A 25,296-nucleotide genomic window follows, 5' to 3' on the forward strand; every position below is an offset into this window, starting at 1 on the left:
TGGCCTGCAGGGAGAGATGGAGAGAGGGAGGAAAGAAAGGAGGGAGGAGAGAAAAGAAGGGTAAGAGGGAGGGGGAGAAGAAAAAGAAAGAAAAGAAGGAAAGATAGAATGAGAAGGAAGGAAGAAAGGAAATGGAAAGGAAGAAGAAAGGAAATGAAGTTGCTTTCCATTTTGAGCTCTATGTTACAAGTAGACTTCCAACCTTCTATTTGTACTTCATGATGGCCACCATAGTCTCTGGCATGAAATCCTTTATAACCACAAGCAAAAGATGGAGTAGAAACTTCTCCTGGCATGGCTCTTTTTAGCTGACAATGGCATTCTTCCCTGGAATACCATTCACCACAGTTGTACTATTACCCATGTCTACATCAATCAATTCCAAGAAGACAAGGATAACCAAATGGCTTAAATAAACCAACTTTCTCCTCTGAAGTGTGTGGGGGTTTATGGCAAAATTTAGAATCCTATAGATGAAGCAACATGGTAGCAAGAATGAATAAGGACATGGCTAGTAAGTGAACAGGGTCTGGTCTCTCAGCTTTCTCACCAGAACACTGCAAGATGTGCAGTCTGTTGCACAGGAAGTGCCAGAGGAGAAGATGAGTGAATCCTTATAGAATTTGGGCTGCTACATGATGTTTTGGGGAATGTCAGGTTGCAGCTGGGTCACAGTCATGGGCAAAGAGCTGATGGTTGGATTCATGAAATTCTTAGGAATGTGATGACTAAACAAACAGGATTTGGAGAAAATCTTTGGGGGCCTCCAACCTTTCAGAAGAAATCAGGGAAAGAAAATTCAGAAAAGCAAATGGAAAGACTAAAGACAAAGAGGACAACTAAAGTGTTAGGAATTCCACGAAAAGTAAATGTGGGCCACAGACAAATCTTGGTGAATGAGAAAACCAACAGATTATTAAGGTAATTCAAAAGGATTCTGTACTAAGACTTTAATGTAAGAGATGAAGGACATGGATACATTACAGAAATGTAGGTAAAACAGGGTTTCATCATTTAATAAGTGGGGTATAGGGGAGAGAGAAGGGAGAATGACATGTCAACGTGAAGTTTCTTAGTGGGCCTTGGGCTCTGTTCACTGTGTCATGAAACACAGGAGTGTGAGCAGGGTTGGAAGGACAAAATAACAAGGTGGGTTTGATCCAGCACACAAGGAATTTTAAGGTATGTTGAGACATCCAATTGAGATGACCAGAAAGTCTTCTGAAGAACCAAAAAGAAATCCTAGACTGAGCATAAACATTTTCTCAGGATTGTTTTACTTAGATATGCTTATTTTCTACTTCATAACTTGATTATTCTCCTTTCCCCATCCTCCTCCCAACAAACATTTAATAGGAGGGCTGTATTTCCAAGTATTTTTATGTAATATGCTCACAATAGTCACAGAAATATTTTATTATTCATTTTATTTTCATATAAATTAACATCCTAAAAAATTGAAATAGAAACACTAAATACAGTATTGCACATAGCGATCTTTGTTAAATGCCCTATTACTTCATTGAAGAATGGTAATATGTACATCAGAGAGACTGAGGGGAAAGGAAGGTCACAAAGCAACAACTGACAAAAACCACAACTGCTTTCTGGCACTTAAAATACAAACAAAAGGTAAGAGACCATATTTTACATAAATACAAACATAGTTATGATTTAGAACTTTGTTTTTCTGTTGAAGTTGCTTTCCATAGTTGGTTTTCAATAGCAATACCATTCTCCCCTTTTCTGTATAGCCATAACTTTCAACTCAAATATCAACCCAACAGCCAATATCATTAACAGCAATTAGAGAACAACTATTAATATTAGACAAAACCACCACAATGCATCATGAGCTGACTTCAAAATACTCTCAGAAAAAGTAGGAGATTTTTCCATTTTTATCCTGGAGACTCATTTTGGATAATAAGTAGCTTTGCTCTCATTTTGTAGCTCTAAACACCCACCACAACATAGAATGTCCAACTCTACCATGTCAAAATTCTCAGACAGACAAGCTTATTTAATGGGGTGCAGGTCTAGGTAGCTCTGATCTCTGTTCTGTTTTGCTGATGAGAATTGGTCACTGTGGCAATGTTATGAGTACTGTTTATTGAAATCCCTTCTAAACACTAGTGATACTGTATGTGTGTTTAAAGGTGAATAGTATAGGCACACCTCTGATGTAATTTACCAGGCTGCATACATGCTTCTCACAGGGCATCAAGAGACAGGTTATGGAGAACAACCCAAGAGATGGGACAGCAGTGATTATGATATATAAATGGTACTTGTCTTCTAAAATAGAAAATGTCTATGTAGATGTGAAATGGGTACAAACAATTCACCAGAAATAACATTGATTCACATATCTTAAATGCATAGATGGTGTCTTGGTTGCCAATTAAAAAAAGTGATTTTGCTGTGACAAAGAAGAGTTCCATGAAACTGAATTGTAGGTTAATGTTTATCATGTTCAGAATTAATGCAGATACTGCCTTTCATACATGCTGTTCGGGTCTACCAGTATAATATACCATGAGCTTTTACAAAAAGAAGTGAAAATTTCCACTGTTCTAGTGATTTTTGCATTTTAAATGAACATACAGTAAAATTCAATAATCAGTGAACTGTCTAGGAAATACACATAATATGCAGGAAGTTAAGAAGAAAAATTATCAGAGTGATGTGATTTCCTTCCCATCCTCAAGTCAGATGAATTTTGGAGAAGTGGCTGTTGTGACTGTTTCATTTTGCTGTCAGAATTCATGTTTTCATGCTTATCTTTGCTTTCTGGAAACAAATATACAAGAGTTCTAGTTAGGAAGAACTTTTTTTTTAAAAAGTAAGGTATTCAGAACCCTCCAAACAAGACATTTTGGCTTGAGTTATATTTCTCAAGAAAAATTTAAAAATGTACCAGTCCATATAAGAAATACATACACACATGCATATATACATATAAATACAGGATGTTTTTCACCTTTTAAAATTTTCATCAAAACCAATCACCAGCCAGACACCACTGGCTCATATTGTAACACTAGCTACTACGAAGGCTTGAGAGTCCTTGTTTGAAATCAGCCAGGATAGAAAAGTTTGTAAAATTCTTTTTCCTATTACTTAGCAAAAAAAAAAAGCTGTGCTAAAAATATGATTCAAGTGGTGGAGCACCAGTCATACCTGAAAAAAGCTAGAGAAAGTTCAAAGCTCTCTGAGTTTGAGCCCTTTGCAGCTGCCTTCCCCTCACACCAAATTAAGTTCTAACTGATGTCAAAGAATGCTAACATGTGTTTCTCACCCGAGATCCTACATACAAATACGTAAATATGAAATCTGAACCAAGCTGCCTCATTCCAAGTTCAATGAAACTTAATTCTCTTCTATTCTGATAGCAGTTTGAATGATGTTAGCCAATGAATAGTTATTCCTCCTTATTCAGTATAACTTCAATCAGAAAAAAAGTGCAAAAATAATTGGTCATTAGATAAATCTGAAAATCTGAGAGGAAAATACCATTGATTTTAATGTCTTGGCAATACTGAGCCTTGAACTCAGCGCCTCATAGCCCATGCAGTGAATACTCTATTGCCTAAGCCATGGGCCAGCCTTGTGTGGCCTTAGCTGTTTTTCAGAGAGGGTCTTGCTTTTTCTCCCTTGGGTTTGGCCTTGGACTCTGATCCACCAATTTTGGCCTCACACAAGGCTACAATCATTGGCACATACTATCACATCAAGCTTTTTTTTAAAATTGAGATGGGATCCTTCTAAACTTTTGCTCATACTTGTTTTGAATCACAATCCTTCTGATCTCTGCCACCTGAGTAATTGGGATTACAGGCACGAGCCACTGCAGATAAGTGGAAAATAGTTCTTAACTGAAGTTGTCCTCACTTTTTCTAACTAAGACTATTTGACCATATCTCAATTTTCTTAATCTTAAAATCTTAAATCTTTTCCATTCGGACAGTTAACACTTAGCCCAATTCAGTAGGCTCCTCTTGGATGTCTAGCTTAACTTTCACTTAGAACTATACCATTTACTTACAATGGTATCAAGTCATGATTACTTCAAAACATTCTACAAAACCTCACCAGTATCACAAGAAGGAAAATGTCAAGCCCTTCCCTCCCAGGGTCTCCAGTGTGGTATTCTATTTTAAATGAGTGAGAGCAAGGAAGAAACTTGGGTCTGCCTATTCAAGTTAATCTATAGACTGACAGCTTCAGACAGCAGCGTGTCAGAGCCACTGGGTTATAGATGGCATTTGGGCACAGTAGGCCAAGCACAACCCTGGGTATGTGGCTATTCCCAACCTGTTTAAGATTCCACTGCAGGGAATCTCATGTCATAGCCACTCTAGGTTCAAATTCAGCCTTGGGCCAACACCTGTGAGTTATGAAAAAAGGGCAAGGTGGCTTCTGGCTCTCAGCGTACAAAGTACATAAGACCCTATGCTTAGATTCATCTGAATATTTACATTTCAAAGACCAAACAATTTCATCCTAACCTCTGGAGCCCAGTAAGAGGCTGAACAGAATGGTTCTTGAAATTGGAAGCTCAATTTATATATGTATATATATGTACATATGTATATATATTCTTACATATATGTTTATATAGTATAATTTATATATAATATTTAAGTAGGATTAAGTGATTAAAATTAAATACTCACAATTCCAGAGTCATGCCTTGGTTTTATTTTATAAAGTGATTTTCCTTTTTTCTGTCTACACACCTCTTCAGCTTCTTTTACTCTGAGGAGGGAGAAGATAACTCAGTTAAACAAATACTTACACAGATGACCATAACCAGACTTATAATAGGCAGCAAGTCTCAACTCAATGAGGCTTTCAATTGTTGGAGAAGAAGAATAGTATCTGATACTTGATGTCCAAACATACACTGTTAAAGCTATAAAGGCATATTCACATTCAGGCTTTCAACATCTGTACAAGGGAGAGTATTTTGAGATTGTCTCTATTACATGATTGATAGTAGCACCACTACATAAATTAGAATCAATAAAAGAATCACAGCAGCACATGAACAATCAGTTGCATGCTTATTTGAAATTCATTTCCCATAGCTTCTCTACCTATGAATAAAAGATCTTTACAACAATGAGGGGTAGTCTTTAAACATTAAATATGATCAAGCAAAGGAAGTTTTTATCATTTATTTGATAACATAAATGAAGTAAGACAATCCCATAAAGAGAAGTAGTACATGTCTTCTCTTGTCTGTGGAAACCAAGGGAACTAAAATGAAACAAAGCTCGTAAGTTTATAAAAGGAAGAGGGAGGTAGAAAGGGAGGAGAGAAAGGTACCATAGAGTTGTAGCACCTCAAATGGTAGTAGGAGAAGGAAAGGAAAAGAAGGATTAGTGGAGATGAAAAGCAGCCATAGAGGGGTGAATAAGATCAAAGCCTAGTATATGAAACATACATACATACATACATATGGAAATGACATCATGACTTAATACATGCCAACAAAAGTTTTAATTGAGAAAGATGCAGCAATGACTTTTCCACAACTTCCCAAGCTTTCATTTAGTACATACACTGTAAGGAAAATAGCATTGTTATTTGACACTAGTAATATCGTAATACCTTTAAACCTCAATAGTTTCAAATAATGAAAACCTCATCATGTTTAAAAGCATAACTCTTTTACTATGCATAGTAACACGTGTAATGCATTAAAAACAAAATATAATTTCACTTACAAAGTCTTTTTAAATTAAAAAAAGACTATAAAAAGTTATAATTATCTTTTTAATAAAAAGAGTAAGACATATATTAGCTGAGAATCTTAAAAAGATCATTAAGAGGAAGAATCATTCCTTCTTGTGTGCCTTCCTGCCTGCCTGGTGCTTGAACTCAGGGCTCATACTCTACTTGGCTTTTTCATTCAAGGCTGGCTCTCTACCACTTGTGCCACACCTCCACTTTTGGCTTTTGGATTGTTTATTGAAGCTAAGCATCTCACAGATTTTTTTTGCCCAGGGTGGCTTTGAACTCAGATCTCATCCTCTTGAGTAGCTAGGGTTGCAGACAGGAGCCATCAACACCAGTTTTATTTTATTTTCTTGTGATTTTTTTTTTTTGCTTTATAACATTAGAACATTAAACAAGCTGTGGCTTTATCTTAAGAAAGTATATTTAATACAGATCTTGTAGTTTCATTTCTTGAAATAGATTCATTATGAATCTATTTCTTTCTTAAGTGCTATGGCAAACGATCTGATGACAGCATCTATTTCCTGTACAACTGATTGGATCCTTTTCATTAACAGGGAAACAGAGTCCAGGTTAGCACCTCTATAATGATGTCACAGTGGACCAGAAAGCAGGACAAAGGAAAGTAATTCCTTTTAGAGGTAAAAATTCCTGCTGGGTTGACATTGTTAATAATTCCAGAAAAGGATGATACTCCATTGTTACCACTTTCTACTTAAGCTATAAATTGCCTTTAATCCTTCCCCTAAACTTTGCAAGACAAAAGCATTTTCTTTATAACAAACTGAGGAAGACTGTTCATCTTCCTGTGAAATATCTGCCAATAAATTTAATCTGAAGTGTTTGGATAGGGAATTAAAGAAACTTCAGCATTTAGCAAAGGTCAGAAAGATCCCCTCTTAAATTTATTTGGAGATCTTTACAATATTTTGTGGTTTAAAAACAAAACAAAACGAAATTGTTCTTCACAAATATTTAATTCTCCCTTGTCCCAACCTTCTCTCTACCCTATTTATTTTATTCTTAAAACACATCTTTGGAAGGATCACAGAAAGCTGATTCTAATACAAATGTAATTAATTTTACATAAAAGCAAATCCAATCATTCCTTAGGGCACAAAAGCTGCAATGGAGGAGACAGTGTGTCAAGGATCCTCACAGGACCTAGTTGCTCACCCACTCATTTGACAGTGATCTCCAAAGCTGTGACTCCAGCCCCGGTTCTGGCTGCAGATCTTGTAATAACTTTGTAAGAATAATTAATATCTCAACCTGTGATAAGCAAGTAAATAACAATGGCATGTTTAGGACAATCACCTAAGTTTAAATAAAATACAGCTGAATTCCAAAGGAGGTTATTTTTAGATTGGTGGGTAGGAGTTATGAAGATATCTTTCTGGAGTCTGTTGATGGTTGAGTCTTGTTTCAAGAGAAATCCTAATTGTGCATACTACAAAAGGAAAAATGGATGGAGGGTGAGGGAAAAGAAAGAGCACGTATGCAATAGTTGATCAAGAGTCAAAGGACCTCCTTCTGACCCTTGAGAACTGTGACTCATTCCCTTCTACTGCCATTAGATCCCACACTATTGGAGTTTAATTGCAAAATGGCTTTCTGGGTGATGCCTCAGTTTCCTACGTCTGACTAGGATGTCAGTTATCTCGTACTAAGCACCTATAGACATGGAGACATAAGGTACCTGTGAGAACTGGCAAATAGAGCAGCAGAATGAATAAGTTGCTCTCTTACAGTTCAGGAATGAACGATTCATAGAGAAGTTGTTTAATGAAGCTCTCTAGGCCAATTCTTACCTATTCTGACTTCAACCACCCAGGTTATACTTAGAAACAGCAATCAGGAGAATCAGATAAGGTAGGGATAGGGAGGATGCGGTGAGCACCACCTTGAGAGAAAAACACCTAGTAACTGAGATATTAACACTCTCAGAATTCCATATGCACAACTGAATGACTTTCCTGGACAAGGCTCCCTATTTAGCAGTTGGCAAAGCTAGACCACGAAACCTTGATACTTCAGCCCTCAGTGAAGACTACTACTTCTGAGCTTTCTTAGCAAATGTTACTTTGTTTCCAAATACTCATGAGATTTCAACACAACTTTGAGAAGAAACATTTTTTTCCCATAATTGAACAAAGGAAAAAAAAAAGAATGTGCCCATGTTCAGGTTATACAACAAGATACAGTTGACAAGAAATAAGGAAAATGATGAGAAGATGGTATGAAGCTGTTGATCTCAGCATCTTCCCATTTGGGCTAGTAAGCAGATACCACCAGCTGCCCATCAGAGGGATAATGACTGAAGCTTTCCAAACATCCCATGGTCATTTTATAAATTTGTACCAAAGACAAGTGAAGTAGCATTGTGTGAACAACCTCTCAAACTAGAAATCAAAACAGCCATATCAAAACATGTTTTTTGAGGAGGAAGGAAATAATAAAGAACAGGACTAGGTTTACAAAGAGAAAAGGTGTCATTGTGGACAGAGAGAGAACATTGTGAAGAGTGCCTGTTACTGGGCTGAAACAATCAGTCTACAGCCTGCCAACTTTTGTCTCACTTGAGTCTAACTTCCAGTATAGAGGAATCCATCAATACTGTGCAGGGACAGAGAATAGTTCATAAAGATACTTCTTTTTTATTTCAGTGTAGTTATATTACCATAAAGGGGACTTCCAGGGTATTTGTTAACCAAGGTTTCACACTCCCAGTAAGCTAAATGGAAACCAATCATTAAGGGTGACATCTGTGTAGGTCATTAGCATACATGTGACTTCTAATCAGCAACGATACAGTACAAGGAAACTATAAGCATATTAATTCATAGGATAATAAAAGTAAACAACACTCAAATTACTTTTAGCGACTTTGGTAAAAGCTAAACTACAATATAGGAAACAGACTAAAAAACAGGAAACAGAGCCTTACATTTTAAAAGGAAGAAACTGATACCAAATGGCAGTTAACAGCCATAATTTTTTGTTATTATTTTTCTGTAGTATTCTTGATGGTCTTCAGAATGGATAAAACTTTGCCTATTAAATCAAAGGTCTACATTTATTCCTTCAATAGAAGACTAAGTGAAATGAGGCCTTCTTTGTAAGAGGGTAAAGTAATCTTTGTCCAAAAATAAACTGTAGCTTTGACAAAGCTCATTTAAAAAATTACAATGAGTAAATGAGTGACTCCCAGATAATGAAAATTTTTTTCCCTTCAAATACCAGTCTTTACAAACAACCCATTTTGAGACAAAATAGTATCTTCATGAACAGCCTGATATAAACTTATACTTCTTAGCTTGTGTTCACTGTTATAAATATGCTACAAACGATGTTCACCCTTGTCAAATTCCTGAGATATTTAAGGCGCCCACACTGGACTCTGGACTTTGCTCCCTCTGTGTGGACTTTGGACAGTTTTTATTTTGTTCTCAGCTGGCAGCCCAGTCCCTTCTCCTTATAGCCAGCACACTTGGCTTAAGATGACCCTCCATCTTCTTGTAATAATTTCAGTTTTCTCTCAAAGAGAGAACCAGATCCCTAAGCTGACTTAAATGGTGTTCCCAAGTAGCACATTACAATGCTTGTTTAGTTCTAGCAAGATGACTGGCATTTCTGGACGAGTAAGTAGTAATTTGAACTGTCACAGGTTTTTTTTTTTTTCAGTTTTTTTTTTTTTGTTTTGTTTGCTTGCTATTTTTGCCAAATCACACATACTTTAGTGTGGCACAGATGTTTTGGGGAGTCTTGAGGGAGACTTACTGGTAATAGCACATTAAAAGTGTAAAGATTGAAGAACTCAATCTTGTAACCTAATTAGATTTCACCATTTGACCTGCTTATTCAGCAGCTTGGCCATAAATACAAAGGAACACCTGAAGGTTTTTATTCTTTTGATAAGGAGTGTGATACTACTGATTGAAATGTTAGGGCACCCAACTTGTCAAAACATGCTCAGCTTAAAAACAGTCCTGAAAACAATGAGAATAGGAGACTTCATCATCCCAGTAAACAATTAGATAGGTTATTCAGGCAAAAAGTCAAAACAGAAACATCCAATCTAGGGTATTTTTGTTTGTTTGTTTGTTTTTGTTTTGTCAGTCATGGGGCTTGAACTCTGGGACTGGGTGCTGTCCATGTCAAGGCAAGCACTCTACCACTTTAGCCACAGCACCACTTCCAGTTTTCTGGTGGTTAAGTAGAAATAAGAGTCTCGTGGCCCTTCCTGCCCAAGCTGCCTTTGAACTGTGATCCTCAGATCTCAGCCGCCTGAGTGGCTAGGATTACATGTGAGCCACCAGTGCTTGACTAGAAACCTCTAATTTAAGTGATATTATAAAAACATAGGACCTAACTATCCACAGAATATTTTATTAATCAGCTTCACTATGCACATTTCTCTTAGCAGCAAAACTTTGGAACTTTCTCCATAAAAGATCATATCCTGTACATAGAATACACCTCAGCAAATACAAGAAAAGTGAAATAATTCCCTGTACCTTACCTGACCATAATAGAATAAACCTGAAAGTTAACAGCAAAAGCAAGTACAGAAAATTAAGGAGGCTGAAATTATGAGAAGGCCATGGAAGAAATGAGAGAGAAAAAAATCAGTGAATTCAATGAAAAGCAATATTCTAGAACCACTTGGACACAGCAAAGATAATTCTAAGACAACCATTCAGAGCTATGACCACACATATCATCAAATAAAAAAGATCTTGAGTTAGTACCCTAATAATGCAGATCAATCTTCTTGAAAAACAAGAATAAGCCAAAACCAGCAGAGGAAATGGAATAATTAAATATTAGGGAAGAAATGCATGAATCAGAGACTACAAAAAACTATATGAAACATTAATGAATCAAAAAGTTGATTCTTTCAAAAGATAGTTGATAAACCAAATGACAGAAGGAAGAAAGGAAATGAGTCAATAAACAAAATGACATGAAAATGGGGATCACATGATAAACACAAGCAAAATCCAAGGTTGTGAAAAACATACTTCAAAACTCTTTAAAATAGATAAGCTAATAGGAATGACTGCATTTCCAGACAACCTTATTTTCCAAAATTAATCCACGAGAACACTAAACTATCTAAATAGGTATATAACAAGCAATGGAATTGACACAGTAATACAAAAACTTCCCAACAAAAAATAATTCCAGGGACTGGGAAGGTGGCTCAGTGGTAAGAGTGCTTGCCTCGCATGCATGAGGCCCTGGGTTCGATTCCTCAGCACCACATAAGCAAAAAAAAAAAAAAAAAAAAAAAAGCTGGAAGTGGCACTGTGGCTCAAGTGGTAGGGTGTTAGCCTTGAGCTGAAGAGCTGAGGGACAGCGCCCAGGCCCAGAGTTCAGGCCCCATGACCACCAAAAAAATAAAATAAATAAATAAAATAATAATAATAATTCCAGCAACCGATGGATTCACAGCTAAATTCTACAAGACTTTTAAAGTAGAACTCTTAATTTATTCCATGAAATAGAAAGGCACAGAACATTAGTGAAGTTAGCATTATACACATTTCAAAAGCGGATTATGACACACCAAAAAAGAAAAAGACAACTATAGAACAATCCACCCATCCCTTTCATGAACATGGATACAAAAATGTTCATTCCCCCTTGTGTAAAGGCAGAAGTAGCAACTCTCAAAATGACCCTTGCTGTAAGCACGATTCTACAAACAGGTCTTTCTTTAGTTCAGCATCATGTTTAAATCATTCAAGAGAAGATTCAGTGAGGAGACACACCAGTCTTTCTCAAGAGGGAGATCAATGAACTGTGGAGACATGTTGGCTAGGAATCTATTCTTTCATCAAGAGCCAGTATGTGACACTCTAGGCCAGCTTAACTGCTGGTCTTCTAAAGGAAGTGAGAGTCCCCTGTAATCAGTTGGAGGTGGAACATGACCAGGGCCAAGTGGGAGAGGATGGAGACAGGGCTGATGGATTATTTAGAGAATGTTTAACATGAGCAATGAGATACAATGACAGATGAGGTTGGTTAAATAAACTCTGCAAACGAGGAGAGGCATTTAAGATGTCAGGGATCACACATGTCTTATTACAGATTTTGTTCAGAAAACAAAGGCAAAGTAAATAATAACGGGATGAAGTGAAATAAAATAAAATGATGATATTATAAGTGAAAAAACTAGTATATCTCTATATAAATATTAAATGTAAAATCAGATACACCAACCTGCCAAAAACTAAACATCATTTTAGGAATTATATTAGAAGTACCATACTATTTATTTGGCTTCCTATTAGTACTCATGTGGTACTGAGTATTAAACCTAGGGATGTGAGTTTGGTAGATGAATGCTCTACCACATAAAAGTATGTTTCTAATCCTTCAGCTATTTATTTATTTATTTATTTGAAATATCCCTGCTAATTCTGCCTCAGCTGATCTCTGAGCTGGAATTCTGCTGTTCTTTCTCTTGTGTAGCTGTTATTATAGGTGTGTTCTACCACAACTGATTCCTTAGTACTGTCAAAATATAAAATGAGGCTGGGTGTAAAGTTATATGTTGTGAATCTCAGCATTCAGGATGTGTTTTCCAGCCTGGATTACATAGCCAAGATAAGGTTCCAAAAAACAATCAAGGGGAAAAAAGCAAACCCATACCTCTTACAATACTTCATTTTCAATTGAAAAACATTCTAGGAAATGGGACAAATGAAACAGACAAAATTGAAAACTTTCAGTTAAATGATGAGTAAGTCTGTAGACTAAGTACAGCATGGTGGCTCTACTTAAGAATGTGTATTTTATTGGGCAGTTGTTTCTTTGAGGATTTGTTGTTGGGGGATTTAATTTTTTGAGTTCCAAGTATATTTTAGATATGAGTCCCTTGTCCGTTGTATAGCTAGTGAAGATCTTCTCCCAATCTGTAGGCTTTCTATTGATCTTGCTAGTTATGTCCTTTGCCATGCAGAAGCTCTGCAATTTCATGCAATCCCATTTGTCCAACCTTTCTTTGATTTGTTGTGTTTCCAGGTCTCTATTAAGAAAATTTCGGCCTGCGCCAAGGAGACCTAGGGTTTCTCCTATTCCATCCTATAATGCTTTCAGAGTGTCTGCTTTGACTCTGAGGTCTTTGATCCATTTGGAGTTGATTCTGGTGCAGGGTGATATATAAGGATCTAGCTTTAGTTTTCCACAAGTAGTTAATCAATTTTGCCAGCACCATTTACTGAAGAGGCTAAAGACTTAAAGAGAAACTTCTCTGAAGAAGAAAGGATAGCCAATAGACACATGAAGAAATGCTCAATCTCTCTAGCCATAAAAGAAATGCAAATCAAAACAACATTGAGATACCACCTCACCCCAGTTAGAATGGCAAAAATCAAGAACTCTAATAACAACAGATGCTGGAGGGGATGTGGACAGAAGGGAACCTTACTGCATTGTTGGTGGGAATGTAAACTTGTTCAACCACTTTGGAAAGTAGTATGGAGGTTCCTCAAAAGACTCCACATAGAGCTCCCCTATGACCCAGCAATCCCACTTTTGGGCATTTACCCAAATGTTCACAAACAAGACTACACTAAAGCTACCAGCACGACTATGTTCATTGCAGCATTATTTACCATAGCTAAGATATGGAACCAACCCAGATGCCCCTCAGTAGATGAATGGATCAAGAAAATGTGGTATATATATAACAAAGGAATTCTATGCCTCCATCAGAAAGAATGGCATTGCCCCATGTTAGGAAATGGAAAGACTTGGAAAAAATTATATTAAGTGAAGTAAGCCAAGCCCAAAGAAACATAGGTCCCATAGTTTCCCTTATTTGCAATATCTAGTATATGTCTGAGTCAAGCAGAAAAGGCCAGATAAGGTGAAGTTAGGAAAATGAACCCTAAGATATGTATTTAAATGTTTTTTTTTTCTTTCATGCATTTGTTTCTAACGCATTTATAAGATTATTTCTTTGTTGCTTTGTATGTCCCTCCCCTACAGTATAACCCCTGCTTTCACTGTATTTGATGTCGGTATAATTTGTGGAGGGAAAGGGGAAAACAAATCGTTTAAATAAGGATACAAGTGGACCCGTTGCAACAATGAGAAGTACAAGTTGTCATGTGGAAAACAAACTTTACAACTTTGGTGGGGGGGGGGAGGATTGGGTGGGGAGGCTGGGGGAGGCTGGGAAGGGATGGGAAGGGGAAACAAAGGAGGAGGCTACAATGCTTGATAAGAAATGTACTCACTATCTTGCCCATGTAACTGTAACCCCTCTGTACAGTATTTTCACAATAAAAAAAAAAGAAAGGTGTAAGTCTTCTAGTTTCCATCTCTGTTAAAAAAAAAAAAAAAAAGTGTGTATTTTAGCTAAGCTCAGTGGCCCAAGCCTGGAATGCAGGCTACTTGGAAGAAAGAGATAAAAGGATTGAGTTTCAAGGTAAAAAGAAGTCTCGGGAAGGGTTTCTCAACCAAAGGCTATGCATAGTGGCAGAATCCTGCCTTCCCTAGTGACTTGCTTGAGAACTGTAGCCCAGGCCCAGCCAAACATAAAGCCTCAAAAGAAACCCACAGATAAAGGAGCTGAAGGTTTGATACAAGTGGTAGAGCACCTTCCTAAGCAAGTGAGAGGCACCGAGTACAGTCCTCAGTGTTGACAAAAACAAGCCAACATATATTATATACTTGTTTGAAATTTGCTGAAATTATATACCACAAGAAGGAAAAAAAATAAAGACAACAAGATAAGATAATGGATATGTTAATTAGCTTAAGTGTGCCCATCTTTATTTTCTTTAATTGTGGCAATCTTTTCACAATGTACGTGTATTTGAAAACATTAAGTTTAATACCATAAACATAAATATATATATAATGTGCAATTTTATTTGTAATTATACCAAAAAGCTCAAGGCATGGGAAATATTATATATAATTTAAAGTATGATGGTTTCTAGTTAACTTTAAAGGAAATTTTAAACAACAGTTCCTAAATAAACCAAAGGACACAAGATATGATTCTAATTTGTTATGAGGTAGTTCAATTAATGGATGTTTGACTTGACTGGAAATACCAACATCTAAGATTCAGTGTATTTATAGCCAGTTCTTCAGCATCAGCATGATGAATAATATTAACGACTTTTCTCTAAAACTTTTTTCCTAAAAATGTCTTTTTTCTATAAAGCCAGATTTCTTCCATGCCCCAGCAGCTTCCTGGGGTGTCAATTTCTAAGCAGGACACATTAAAGCACAAGAAGCAAGCAAAACCCAGAGGTATTGACTCTATTAATAACTAGGAATTCAGAAGGGAAAGGGAAAGGATTCAAGTGAGGTGTGTTGGCCTTGAACCATGATCCTCTTATCTTCAACCTCCCATTCATATCCTCTTAAGAAACTAGGATTATAGGCTCTCTGTGTTTGTTTGCCCAGCTCTCTGTGTTTATTTGAGGAGTTATCTATTTTCCATGGTGGCTGTACTATTTTATATTCCCACCGACAGTTTATGAGAAATCTGTTATGAGTTCGGTAGAAGGGAAAGCAAAGTTTGTTTGGGGCATCTCATATGCACACAATACCATAAAACAGAGGCTATGGCTGCTGATAATGCCTAAAGCATACTACTAACATTGAAAGTCATGTTGCACAGAGGCCATGAGTGTTTATAGGAACTTGCATCTCAGGCAGTCACAACCTTTTCTCCAAGGTGGCTGCCATCCCATTACCTTCCATGTTCTGTGAGGTGGTAGTGACAATAGGCGTGGCCCCATGTCCCTGTTCTGCCAGCCTTCTGCTCTGCCACACTTGTTTTTGTGATTTGCACCTGGACAGTGAGCTTGCACCTAGTCCTGTCTTGTTGATGCCTTAACCATAACATGTCCCTTCTCATTTAAGTTTCCACTCTCGGAGTTGATGTGATTTTATACTTTCCATTGGAACATCAGCAGTAATGATTTTCAAATTTCAAATGAAGACTTAGCAACAAAGAAGGAAGCTGTATGTGACATGTTGAGCTTATAAAAAGTTTCTTCCTTAAAAAACCCTCTTCTTTACATTGTCTAAACTAAACAAGTCTTTTTTGACCAAAGAACAAAAACAAAATAAAAATCATTTAATAAAAGGCTGAAGGAACCAAGCAATGATTCAATTGGCTGCAAGAAAAAAAAAATCAGTAGTAGGAACTCACTGAACTGAGGCCTCCTATTTGCAAGGCAAATGCTCTACAATTTGAGCCATGTCTTCACCCGAAATATACTAATTTTTTGACAGTTACTTTTTTTTTTACTACAAGGATGTTTGACTAAATTCTCAAACTATGTTAACTACAACAATTTTGAGATGCAGTTCAGTATCTTGACTAGTGTTCAAAGTATTTTCTATTTAAACTTTGACTTTTCCCATATGCTATTCCCTGAGGCATACTTCCTTCTATGACAAATCTATAGAATCTAAGAAATCATAGTATATTTTGGTAAACAAGTGACTGAATATGTGATGCTGCCCAGGTAGTACTACCTAGTGATACATACCAATCTTAGTTCATGTAAACACCCTGTAATGCTCAAATAATCATAAATGACCTATAAATCATTTTTCAGCAGGAGTCCTCATTGGGAAGTGATGCCTGCCTGTGATTATATGAGTGAGCTCAAGTCTGTCATCACTTCAATGGGTGGGGAATATATTTTTACCAATAGCCATATATATATTTCACTGGTCAAACGTAATTATCATTATCATTACAGGTAGACAGAGCTCTATTGGCTGTGAGTTAGTAGCCAATGAGAAGCATGTTTGTCTTTCATGCAACAAATGATACTTGGGCCTTATATGGTTTGTTCCCCATCCACAACTCTCATGATCAATAAATATTAGCAATCAGTATCACCAGATAACAGAACTTACCTCTGAATGAAAGCTAGGTGGATATGATGGTTTTTTATTAATTAGAACAAAACAAAGACAATGAGCAGAATGCTGTGGAATGTTGTGCCGATTAGAAACCTAGTCCCTTAAGTTATAACTTCTTTAAAGATCCAAAGCAGGGTCTTTGTTAGTTCCTGATGTTATGAGATATGTTATTCAATTCAGTATTAGGCTTTTCTATTTCTCTTTAATTTTCCCAGTAGACCCAACTATTTAGGTAGGCTGCCCTTGAGGATTAGCTTTTTTCAGAAGTTAATATTTAATGACTGTGGAATTTCATAATCAAAGAGACATTATTTTACATACTTAAGAAAAAATGTTCCTTTACTGTTGAAAAGATATATTTTAGGGAACACATGTAATTCTGCCAGGATCTTAAAGATCTTTTCAGTAATATTTATCATCTAATTCTGGGAGACCTTTGTGTAAAATATTGTGTAAAATATTGACAAAATTCCAGAGACAGAGCAAAAGAAAACACAAAACTGTTCACCTTATCTGCATAGTCTGTGTTCTCCATCTTTAGAAGTAAAAGGGTTTATCATCCTACAGGGTTATCTGGGTTCTTTGTATGACGTTCCTTTCTGTGTAGTTTCTTCTTGGCAGAAGATATTTTAACAGACAGTGGTCCCAGAATACCCACTCCCAAATTATTTTCAGTGTTCTCACAATTCTGGACTCACTCTTCTTATTCAAATACTACATTCCTCCAAATGTCAATGCCCTCATCAACTTGCTACCCCAAGGTGAAGGCCATGCAATTTTTCATCCATGTTAAAAATGCTGGCAATCCCAGTTATATCACACATAATAAAAGTATCAGTTTTCAATGCCATTGTGCCAATGAACATACCTACCTCTCTTGCAGAATAAGCTTGTTCTCCTTCTTCCAAAAGTCTTTAAAGTCGGAACTGAATTCGTGCCAGATACTGAAGAAAACATTTGGGGAAACCTCCTTCTCTCCAATTTTTGGTTTCATGAAAAAATAGGATGTAGTCTCTAAAAAGCTGTCAGAGCACACACAGGACATAAAAACTATAATTACTTTCCAGTGGGGACATTCAAGACATTCTCTCTTTTCCTTTCCTTTTCTTCCCTTTTCTTTTCTGGCTGGTACTGTAGCTTAAACTCAGGGTCTCACACTTTCCCATGGCTTTCTGGCCTACTGCTAGTACCCTACCACTTAAGCTGCAGTTCCACATGTTTGCTGGTTAATTGGAGATATGATTCTTGGCTGCTTACAAATTTGAGGTCCTTCTGCTTTAGCGGTCCTAGTGCCTAGACTACAGGTATACTCTAACTTGCAGGGCTTAGTTTTGATTATAAATGAATGTATACTATAAGTTCTCTATGTGAGTGACTACAAAGTCATATACTACTTATATCTATCTTTGCTCAGTTGTTACTACATTCTGAAAGTAAAAAAAATCAGCTTTAAAAGAGTTAAGTTTAAGTTCCAATTAGTAGAAAAGCTAGTGGCTGCAAGTGGTTCATAGCTATAATTCTAGCTTTTCAAGTAGCTGAGATCTGAAGATTGATATTCTGAGCAAGTGTGGGCAGATATATCCTTAAGACTCTTGTTTTTGGTGCCAGTCCTGGACAATGTCCCTGAGATCATTTTTTATCATAAGCTCTCTACCACTTGGGCCACAGCTCCATTTCCAGATTTTTGGTGGTTAATTGAAGATAAGGGTCTTGTAGACTTGGCTTCCCAAGTCTACAAGCTAAGATGGAAGGTGTGATCCACCCGTACTGGGCCCTTAAGACTCCTGTATAATGCTGTATTAGATAGTCATTGACAACAGCCCCAAAAATACCTAGGGGAAAAAAGTCATTATTGCTTCTAAATTTCCTTCTTCCTGTGATTTATCAAGGTTTCCAATCTCTGTTCATTTTTTTGACAGTATGGGGTAGAAGGAGGTAGTTAAACTAAGGGCTTTGAGCTTGTTCTCCTTAATCACTCAACTGGGGTTCTACCACTTAAACGATGCCTCCAGACAGCTGTTGCTGATTGTTTTGGAGTTTGAGTCTCTAAGACTATGCTGCTCGGGCTGATATTGAAATATAATACTCCAGATCTCAATTTTCTGAGTAGCAAGAAATACAGGCATGAATCACTGGTTTCTGACTATAATCTCATATTATTGGGGTTGTTTTTTTTCATCCAATATTCTCTTTCTTGTGGACTGTTAAACTCAGAATGAGTCAGATCTTTTGGCTTAGTTATTTATCCATTTCTTAATCCAGTTTTGAAAAACATGTTCAGTACTCCCAGTCTCTTTTCCTTAATTACAGAATCCTCAAATCACATAATTTCCACGAAGCCATCAGATTCCCTTCAAAATACCCATGCTAACAATGTAAAGCCTAGAACCAAAATCAAACAAATAAAAAAGAGTTAATAATAAATTCTTTTGTAAAGAAATATTTCATGTCTTTGTAAAATAATTCCCAGTCAGGTTGAGGACTATTTCAGTGAGTTTAAGAATATACAATGGGTGTGGGTGGGCAATCTTGTGATAGTGCACGCAAAGCTTATATACATTTATACACTAATATAGGGTTTAGAGTGCCAGGAATACCTTTTTTTTTTCCTTCAAAATCAGTATAGATACAAGTTTGCATACCACAGTATGTCTAGAGGGATTAAAACATATTTTCATAGCAAATATGCCAATGCTTTCCTTGGGAGATTCTGTGACCAGTAATGACAGTATGACTGTGGTCTCACCCAGATGGGAGAATGCTGTTTGGAGGAGAAGAAGGCAGAAGAGGAACTGATGTTTGAAAAGAGAAACATGCATCCTCTTAGAGGAAAATTAAAGCTGTATTTGCTTTACACTTCCTGAAGTTTTAGTTATGGTGTTACATACAATATATCCAAGATTGCACTGAATTCCCTAACAAATGAAGGAAACTAAGCTGGAACAGAGTAGTGATTCTCTGTAGATACAAGAGTTATGGCTGTCATCCCCATGGATCGTCTACACAAATGTCCACCACCTTCAGTAGTGCTGGAATTTACATGGCTGCTTCTTGCACCCCGCTCTGATTAGAATCTGTAATCTAAATGGAATTTTAGTTTTGCCTGGTCAAAGACTAAAACTACATTTTCTTTCAAGATAACTGGTAATGAAACAAACATATAACAAAAAAAAAACCTAATTGAGGCTAATAAAAATGGAACAAAAAAGAAAGTAGAAAGGGTAAAATTTGGTGATTGAGTGTATCAAGTATATTTAACCATCATATAATCATGATTTAAGTCCATTTGTATATATAAAACTTGGGAAAATATGCTAACATATATATTCCAGAGATACCATCCAATGCTGTAGTCTGCAAAACTGTAGGTGGTGTATTTTCTGAACAAAGGAAAAAAATTGGAAATTGGGGCTTCAATAAAAATATGAAGCAGTAAAAACTAGAAGATGATTTCATCTATATATTTCACCAGGGAAACTGGACATGTACTTCAAAGGCTTGTTACGATTCATTTGGTTAGAAGATAGAGAGATCTATGTTAATAAAGATTCATCCACAAGGGTTTGTTTCTCAGAGGCTTCCAGAATCCAGAAGCAGGCTCAAGAGGGTCAGACATGAGACAGATGTGTGCTTTGGTTATAACCACCTCTGAAAAATTATCCTCACTTTGAATCCAGATTTTATCACTTATTTTCTCAAGTTGTCTGGCTTTGGACAGGTCTGGGAACTCTGGCCTGTCTGTTTTCTCATCTCTAAAATAAGGAGATGGGTTAGTACTTTAGACCTACTAAGCAGAACAGAACGACTTGATGGCATCTTCTTGGTATTTATGAGGAAGAATTGTCCCTAGTGACTCGTCTGTGTTTTCTTGGTGACTATTATTGTAAATTCTTGGGTGAGAGACATGTGCTCATGTGATGACCCCTGGCTGGACAGTGTATGAGGCAAGGTTTTGAAATTAATGTAAAGAAGAAAAATGAGCCCATTTCCTCAGGAAAAGAAGGGCTGGAGGAGCAACAAAGCTAAGGATACTGCCATTTTGAAAAGAGAAAATTTGATGAAAATACATAATGATCTTTGTATAAGCTGAAGGGTTTCTTTTTAACTGTAAGAATATTTACATTATAAAACTCATCTCTTCTTAAATGGATGCACGTTACTGTACTTACTAATTGTGGGAAAACTATAAGTGTAGCATTTTAAGGTAGAAATCCATGGACAAAGTAGAGGAAGTAACATGCGCTTTCTTTGTCAAAGTATTTCCCCTTTCCTTTATTTCTGATGGCATGCATTTCAGGAATACAGTGACTAGAATCTCCCATAGTAATTCAGTACCTTTTCTTCTTAGTTTATAGACAAAAGCTTTAGGAGTTTTAGCCTCTTAGGACTTGGAGTAGATCTTTGTGATCTTTGTTACAGAGGGAAGTTTCTGTTTTATACGATAAAACTTCGTTAGAATCAGAAAATCTTTGATGCACTTGCCAAGGTAATGATCAATCCAAATGGGAAGGCAACCCTACCATTCTCTGAAGTATACAGAGTTCCTTCCATCCAGAGTGTAGTAGAGTGAACAAGAAAGACTTCAGGAAATACCATCACCCCATAATATTCTTGGTATAATTGACAAAGGGTGTCATCCTGCTTCATAGTGTTGCAGGACAATGGATTTCACAACAATTTAGCTAACACAGCTACAGAAAACTCATTTATCCAAAAAGTATGGCTTCTAAAATTTACCACGTGGCCTGAAGTAAAAAGCATGAAATCCACATTTCTCCCATTCAGCCTAGGAAGCCTGAAGCCTCTTCCTGTGGTCTGCAAACAGTACATCTTCTAGCAGGCCCTGAAGTAGTTAAACAAGAAAGCCACATTGGGAAATAACTAAATCTGTTTTATGTTATCAATATTGTGAAGGGAATGATGTCTTTGTTTGGGGATTCTGCAGAAATATTCCATGTCACTTCAGTTTTAATACCAGGCTGGAGCCTGAGTGGTCTGCCAGCAGAAGACAGATAAACAAAGACCTGTAGTCTTCTATTCATCTCCCAATAGTTACTCAGAAAGATTCTGGAAAATATGCCTAATATGAACTAAACATTTCATTTTACCCATGTGCCAGAAGTCCATTCCTTGAATAAACACTTTACAAACTGACACTGTGAAAGTCACTAGGCATGAGAAAGTACATGTACATCAGTTCAGGACTGATTAAATATTTCTCTCCTATGATGAACAAACAGTGTATATTATATGAAGCTACCGGAACCAACATTCCTTTGACTTCATTCCTCTTTTCCTTGCTCTGTCTTTATACTACATGAAAGATTATTTTTCCATTTTAGCGCATTTATTATTCAGTCTCTCTCTTGGCAAAATACCACTGAAGCAATATTATAGGCATAAATAGCATTTTTTAATGTGTGATTTAATGTTATTTCACGAATGTGCTTTCTTCCATTATTGCTTCTTGCCTTTGATTATTGAATGTTTTCAAATGCCTTTGCTAATACTGAAGCTAAATGGGAGAGAGAACCTCATTAATTGTCCTAAAGAAAGAATTGAAAGAGGAGAAAGAGGAAGAAAAAGCTTCCACACACCATACAGTGGTGCCCATCTGTAGTCCCAGCAATGGGAAGACTCAAGAAGAAAGATTTTAAGTCCAAACTAGTTGAGTATAGGTAGAAAAAGATCTTGTGTCATCAATAAGCAGCTGAACTAATTAGGTAGATAATTTAAAAGATTCTATAATATATGTCAAGTATATTTGCAAGCTGCTGAGTCAAAATGATGAGTCAAATCATCATCTTATAAAGACAATAATTAGCCGGGTGCTGGTGGCTCACACCAGTAATCCTAGATACTCAGGAGGCTGAGATCTAAGAATTGCAGTTCAAAGCCATTCCTGGCAGGAAAGTCTGTGAGACTCCAATAAGCCACCAGAAAACCAGAAGTGGTGCTGTGGCTGAAGTTGAGCTGAAGAGCTGAGGGACAGCACCCAGGACCTAAGCTGAAGCCCCATGATGGAAAAAATTTTAAAGAATAAATAAATATTTTTTTTCAATTTCATTTTTTGTCAATTGTGGGGCTTGAATTCAGAATCTGGGCACTGTCCCTGGGCTTTTTTGCTCAAAGCTAGCACTCTACCACTTTGAGCCATTACCACATGCAGTTTTCTAGTGGTTAACTAGACATAGGTATCTCATGGACTTCCTTGCCTGGGCTGGTTCTCAAACTGCAATCCTCAGATCTCAGTCTCCTAAGTGGGATTACTAGGATTACAGGCATGAGCCACTGAAGACTGGCAATTTATTCTCCTATATGATTTTGCTAATACTTTCTCCGTTGAACTTATAAGGTAGATTTTGGCCATTGGTGTAATGTAAGACTGTGGGTTCAAGCCCTCATACCACACACCACACACCACACCACACCACACACACATACACACACACACACACACACACACACACACATACACACACACATATACGTACACACACACACACACCATTATAGTTTTTAGCTTTTAGAAGAAAGGAAAAGATTTATGTTTTGTTTTTTGGTTTGCTTCTGTATCAATACTGAGGCTTGAATTCATGGTCTCAGTCTCTGTTTATGTATACACATGTATACGTATGTGAGTACATGTATATCCTGTCAAACAGAGCATCTTCAAAACAAATACTTCAGCAGGTAGAAAGAATCACAAACAAAATATCCATTTAGAGGTGAAGAAGGCTCCTGTATCTTGCTTGCCTTTAACTCAAGAAGGTTGTTTCAGCTTTGAGCATTTCATCCCTCAGTCTTGAATATCAGCTAAATTAACTGACATATGTAAATTTTCTAATCAAAAAGCTGTACATTCAATTTTAATTATTTATATGATCTTTATTCAGGTCTAAAATAAAGTGAAATTGAAATAATGTATAGCTGGAATAAACTGTGTTTCTGAAATCTGCTCATTTTTATTTCAAAACTTAATTATAACTTAGATATTGTTTTCATCTGTGGGACTTAAAGAAGCCCAGAAAACATTTTGAAGTTAGCTATAACTTATAAGTTAATAAAGATTTCAGATTGGGTTAAGTTGATTTTATTACTCTCAGTCTCTGTATCCTTTAAATTTATATGCAAAAGAATGAGAGTGGATTAGACAAATCTAAAACTACTGCATTTTTTTGCTCATGAGCTGACATGAATACTAAGTAGTTCTGTAGAAAAGCAAAAACAACCACATTTAGTTTGATAGTACAACTGAAGTAAGCAGTGTATGTTGATTAAAAATAAAAGAAAAGCAGAACTTAACATAAATATATACTGGGACTGTATCTAATCTAAACAACATTGTTCCCACTCCATCCTCTAGTACAACTTGTTCAATGAAATAATGTGGATTAGAGAATATTCATTGAATTCCTATGAGTTTTGCATGTATTTCAAGTCTCATCCACCACTTCAATTTCTGGGAGAATTGAGGACTTCAAACTATGCATTCAAAATCACATATTATTATTCTAACTAAACAGAACTTTCACTTTTTACTTTTTAAGTTAACAGAAAAATGCATGAGTGAACAGTGAGAATTAGCACATGACATTATAATGGCAATAAACGAACCACAAGAAGAGATAGGTCTGGCTTTAAAATAGATACTAAGCTTTTTTTTAATATCTTCAGTTATGAACTTACAAAGTGATCTGGAAAAATGCAATATCTACTGTACACAGCAGTAATTATTTTCTTGATAAAAGCCCATTTTTAGAGAATGTGCCATGGGCTGCCCAGAAGAATGTGTACTGTGCAGCTGTTGGGTGAAATATTCTGTAGTTGTCTACTGGATCCAGTTAGTCACTGCAATCAACTAATTCAGGTTACTTCATAGAGTGTTTGACTAGATGATCTCTTCATTGATGATAATGATGTGCTGAAGTTTCCAGCCATCATTGTGTTTGCATCTGTGCATGATTTAAAGTATACTAGGGTTGGTTTGACAAAGGTGGTGTTCCAGCATTTGGTGCAAAAGTCATAGAACACAAGAAGAAAATTGCAATTTCTTTAACAGCAAGCTGATATACTGTGTGTGTGTGTGTGTGTGTGTGCGTGTGTGTGTGTATGTGTGTGTGTGTGTATTCCTCTATGAGTGTATGAAGTTTTCACAATGTTTTCACGTGATAAGGTTTCTTGTAAGGCCTCTTACAGTCCTATTGGAAGCAGCTTTTCACATTACATAGAGCAAGGTGTCCCATTCCTTCAGCCTTGTTCCTAAAGCTCCTTCCTACATAGAATGAAGAAAAGCAGAGGTTCCATTCTCTTCACAAGGAAGGAAGCTGAGGTCAAGGTACTTCCTGTGGCTTATGCTATTGTACTCGTGGAGTGATGGGGCTGGGCTCAGAGGAAATGCCAGGCTCTAGCCATCACACTGTCCTTCCTTCTTTCACAAATGTGATGCACATATGGTAAGCTAAGTCACATGGTAAACCTTAGTGAAACTTCTCTTTACATAAAGGAAAAGTTTCTCGGTTGGTGACTATCTGATCATGCATTGAGCAAAGGCAGGATAGTATGATGCTCTGAACTCCTTACTCTGCTATTTATAAATAGCTCTCCGTCATTTCTAAAAGTCCAAACACAGAA

At 36.7% G+C, this 25,296-nt stretch overlaps 1 protein-coding gene across 2 annotated transcripts in view; it reads right to left on the reverse strand.

Annotated features, from left to right (window-relative positions):
- Positions 1-842: 842 nt before the first annotated feature.
- The window catches only part of Fmn2 (formin 2), a 171,055-nt gene continuing 146,601 nt past the window's right edge, over positions 843-25,296 (reverse strand). For both annotated transcript variants that reach the window (XM_070034272.1, XM_070034271.1), the window contains 3 exons: positions 17,535-17,684; positions 4,680-4,761; positions 843-2,793 (listed from right to left, as the gene is read on the reverse strand). In XM_070034272.1, coding sequence (XP_069890373.1) covers positions 2,767-2,793; positions 4,680-4,761; positions 17,535-17,684 — 259 coding nt within the window. In that variant the 3' untranslated portion in view covers positions 843-2,766. The remainder of the gene's footprint in view (positions 2,794-4,679; positions 4,762-17,534; positions 17,685-25,296) is intronic.

The sequence above is a fragment of the Dipodomys merriami genome, unplaced genomic scaffold, assembly GCF_024711535.1.
Source record: "Dipodomys merriami isolate MVZ:Mamm:240054 unplaced genomic scaffold, mDipMer1.0.p SCAF_24, whole genome shotgun sequence".
Taxonomy (NCBI): Eukaryota; Metazoa; Chordata; class Mammalia; order Rodentia; family Heteromyidae; genus Dipodomys; species Dipodomys merriami.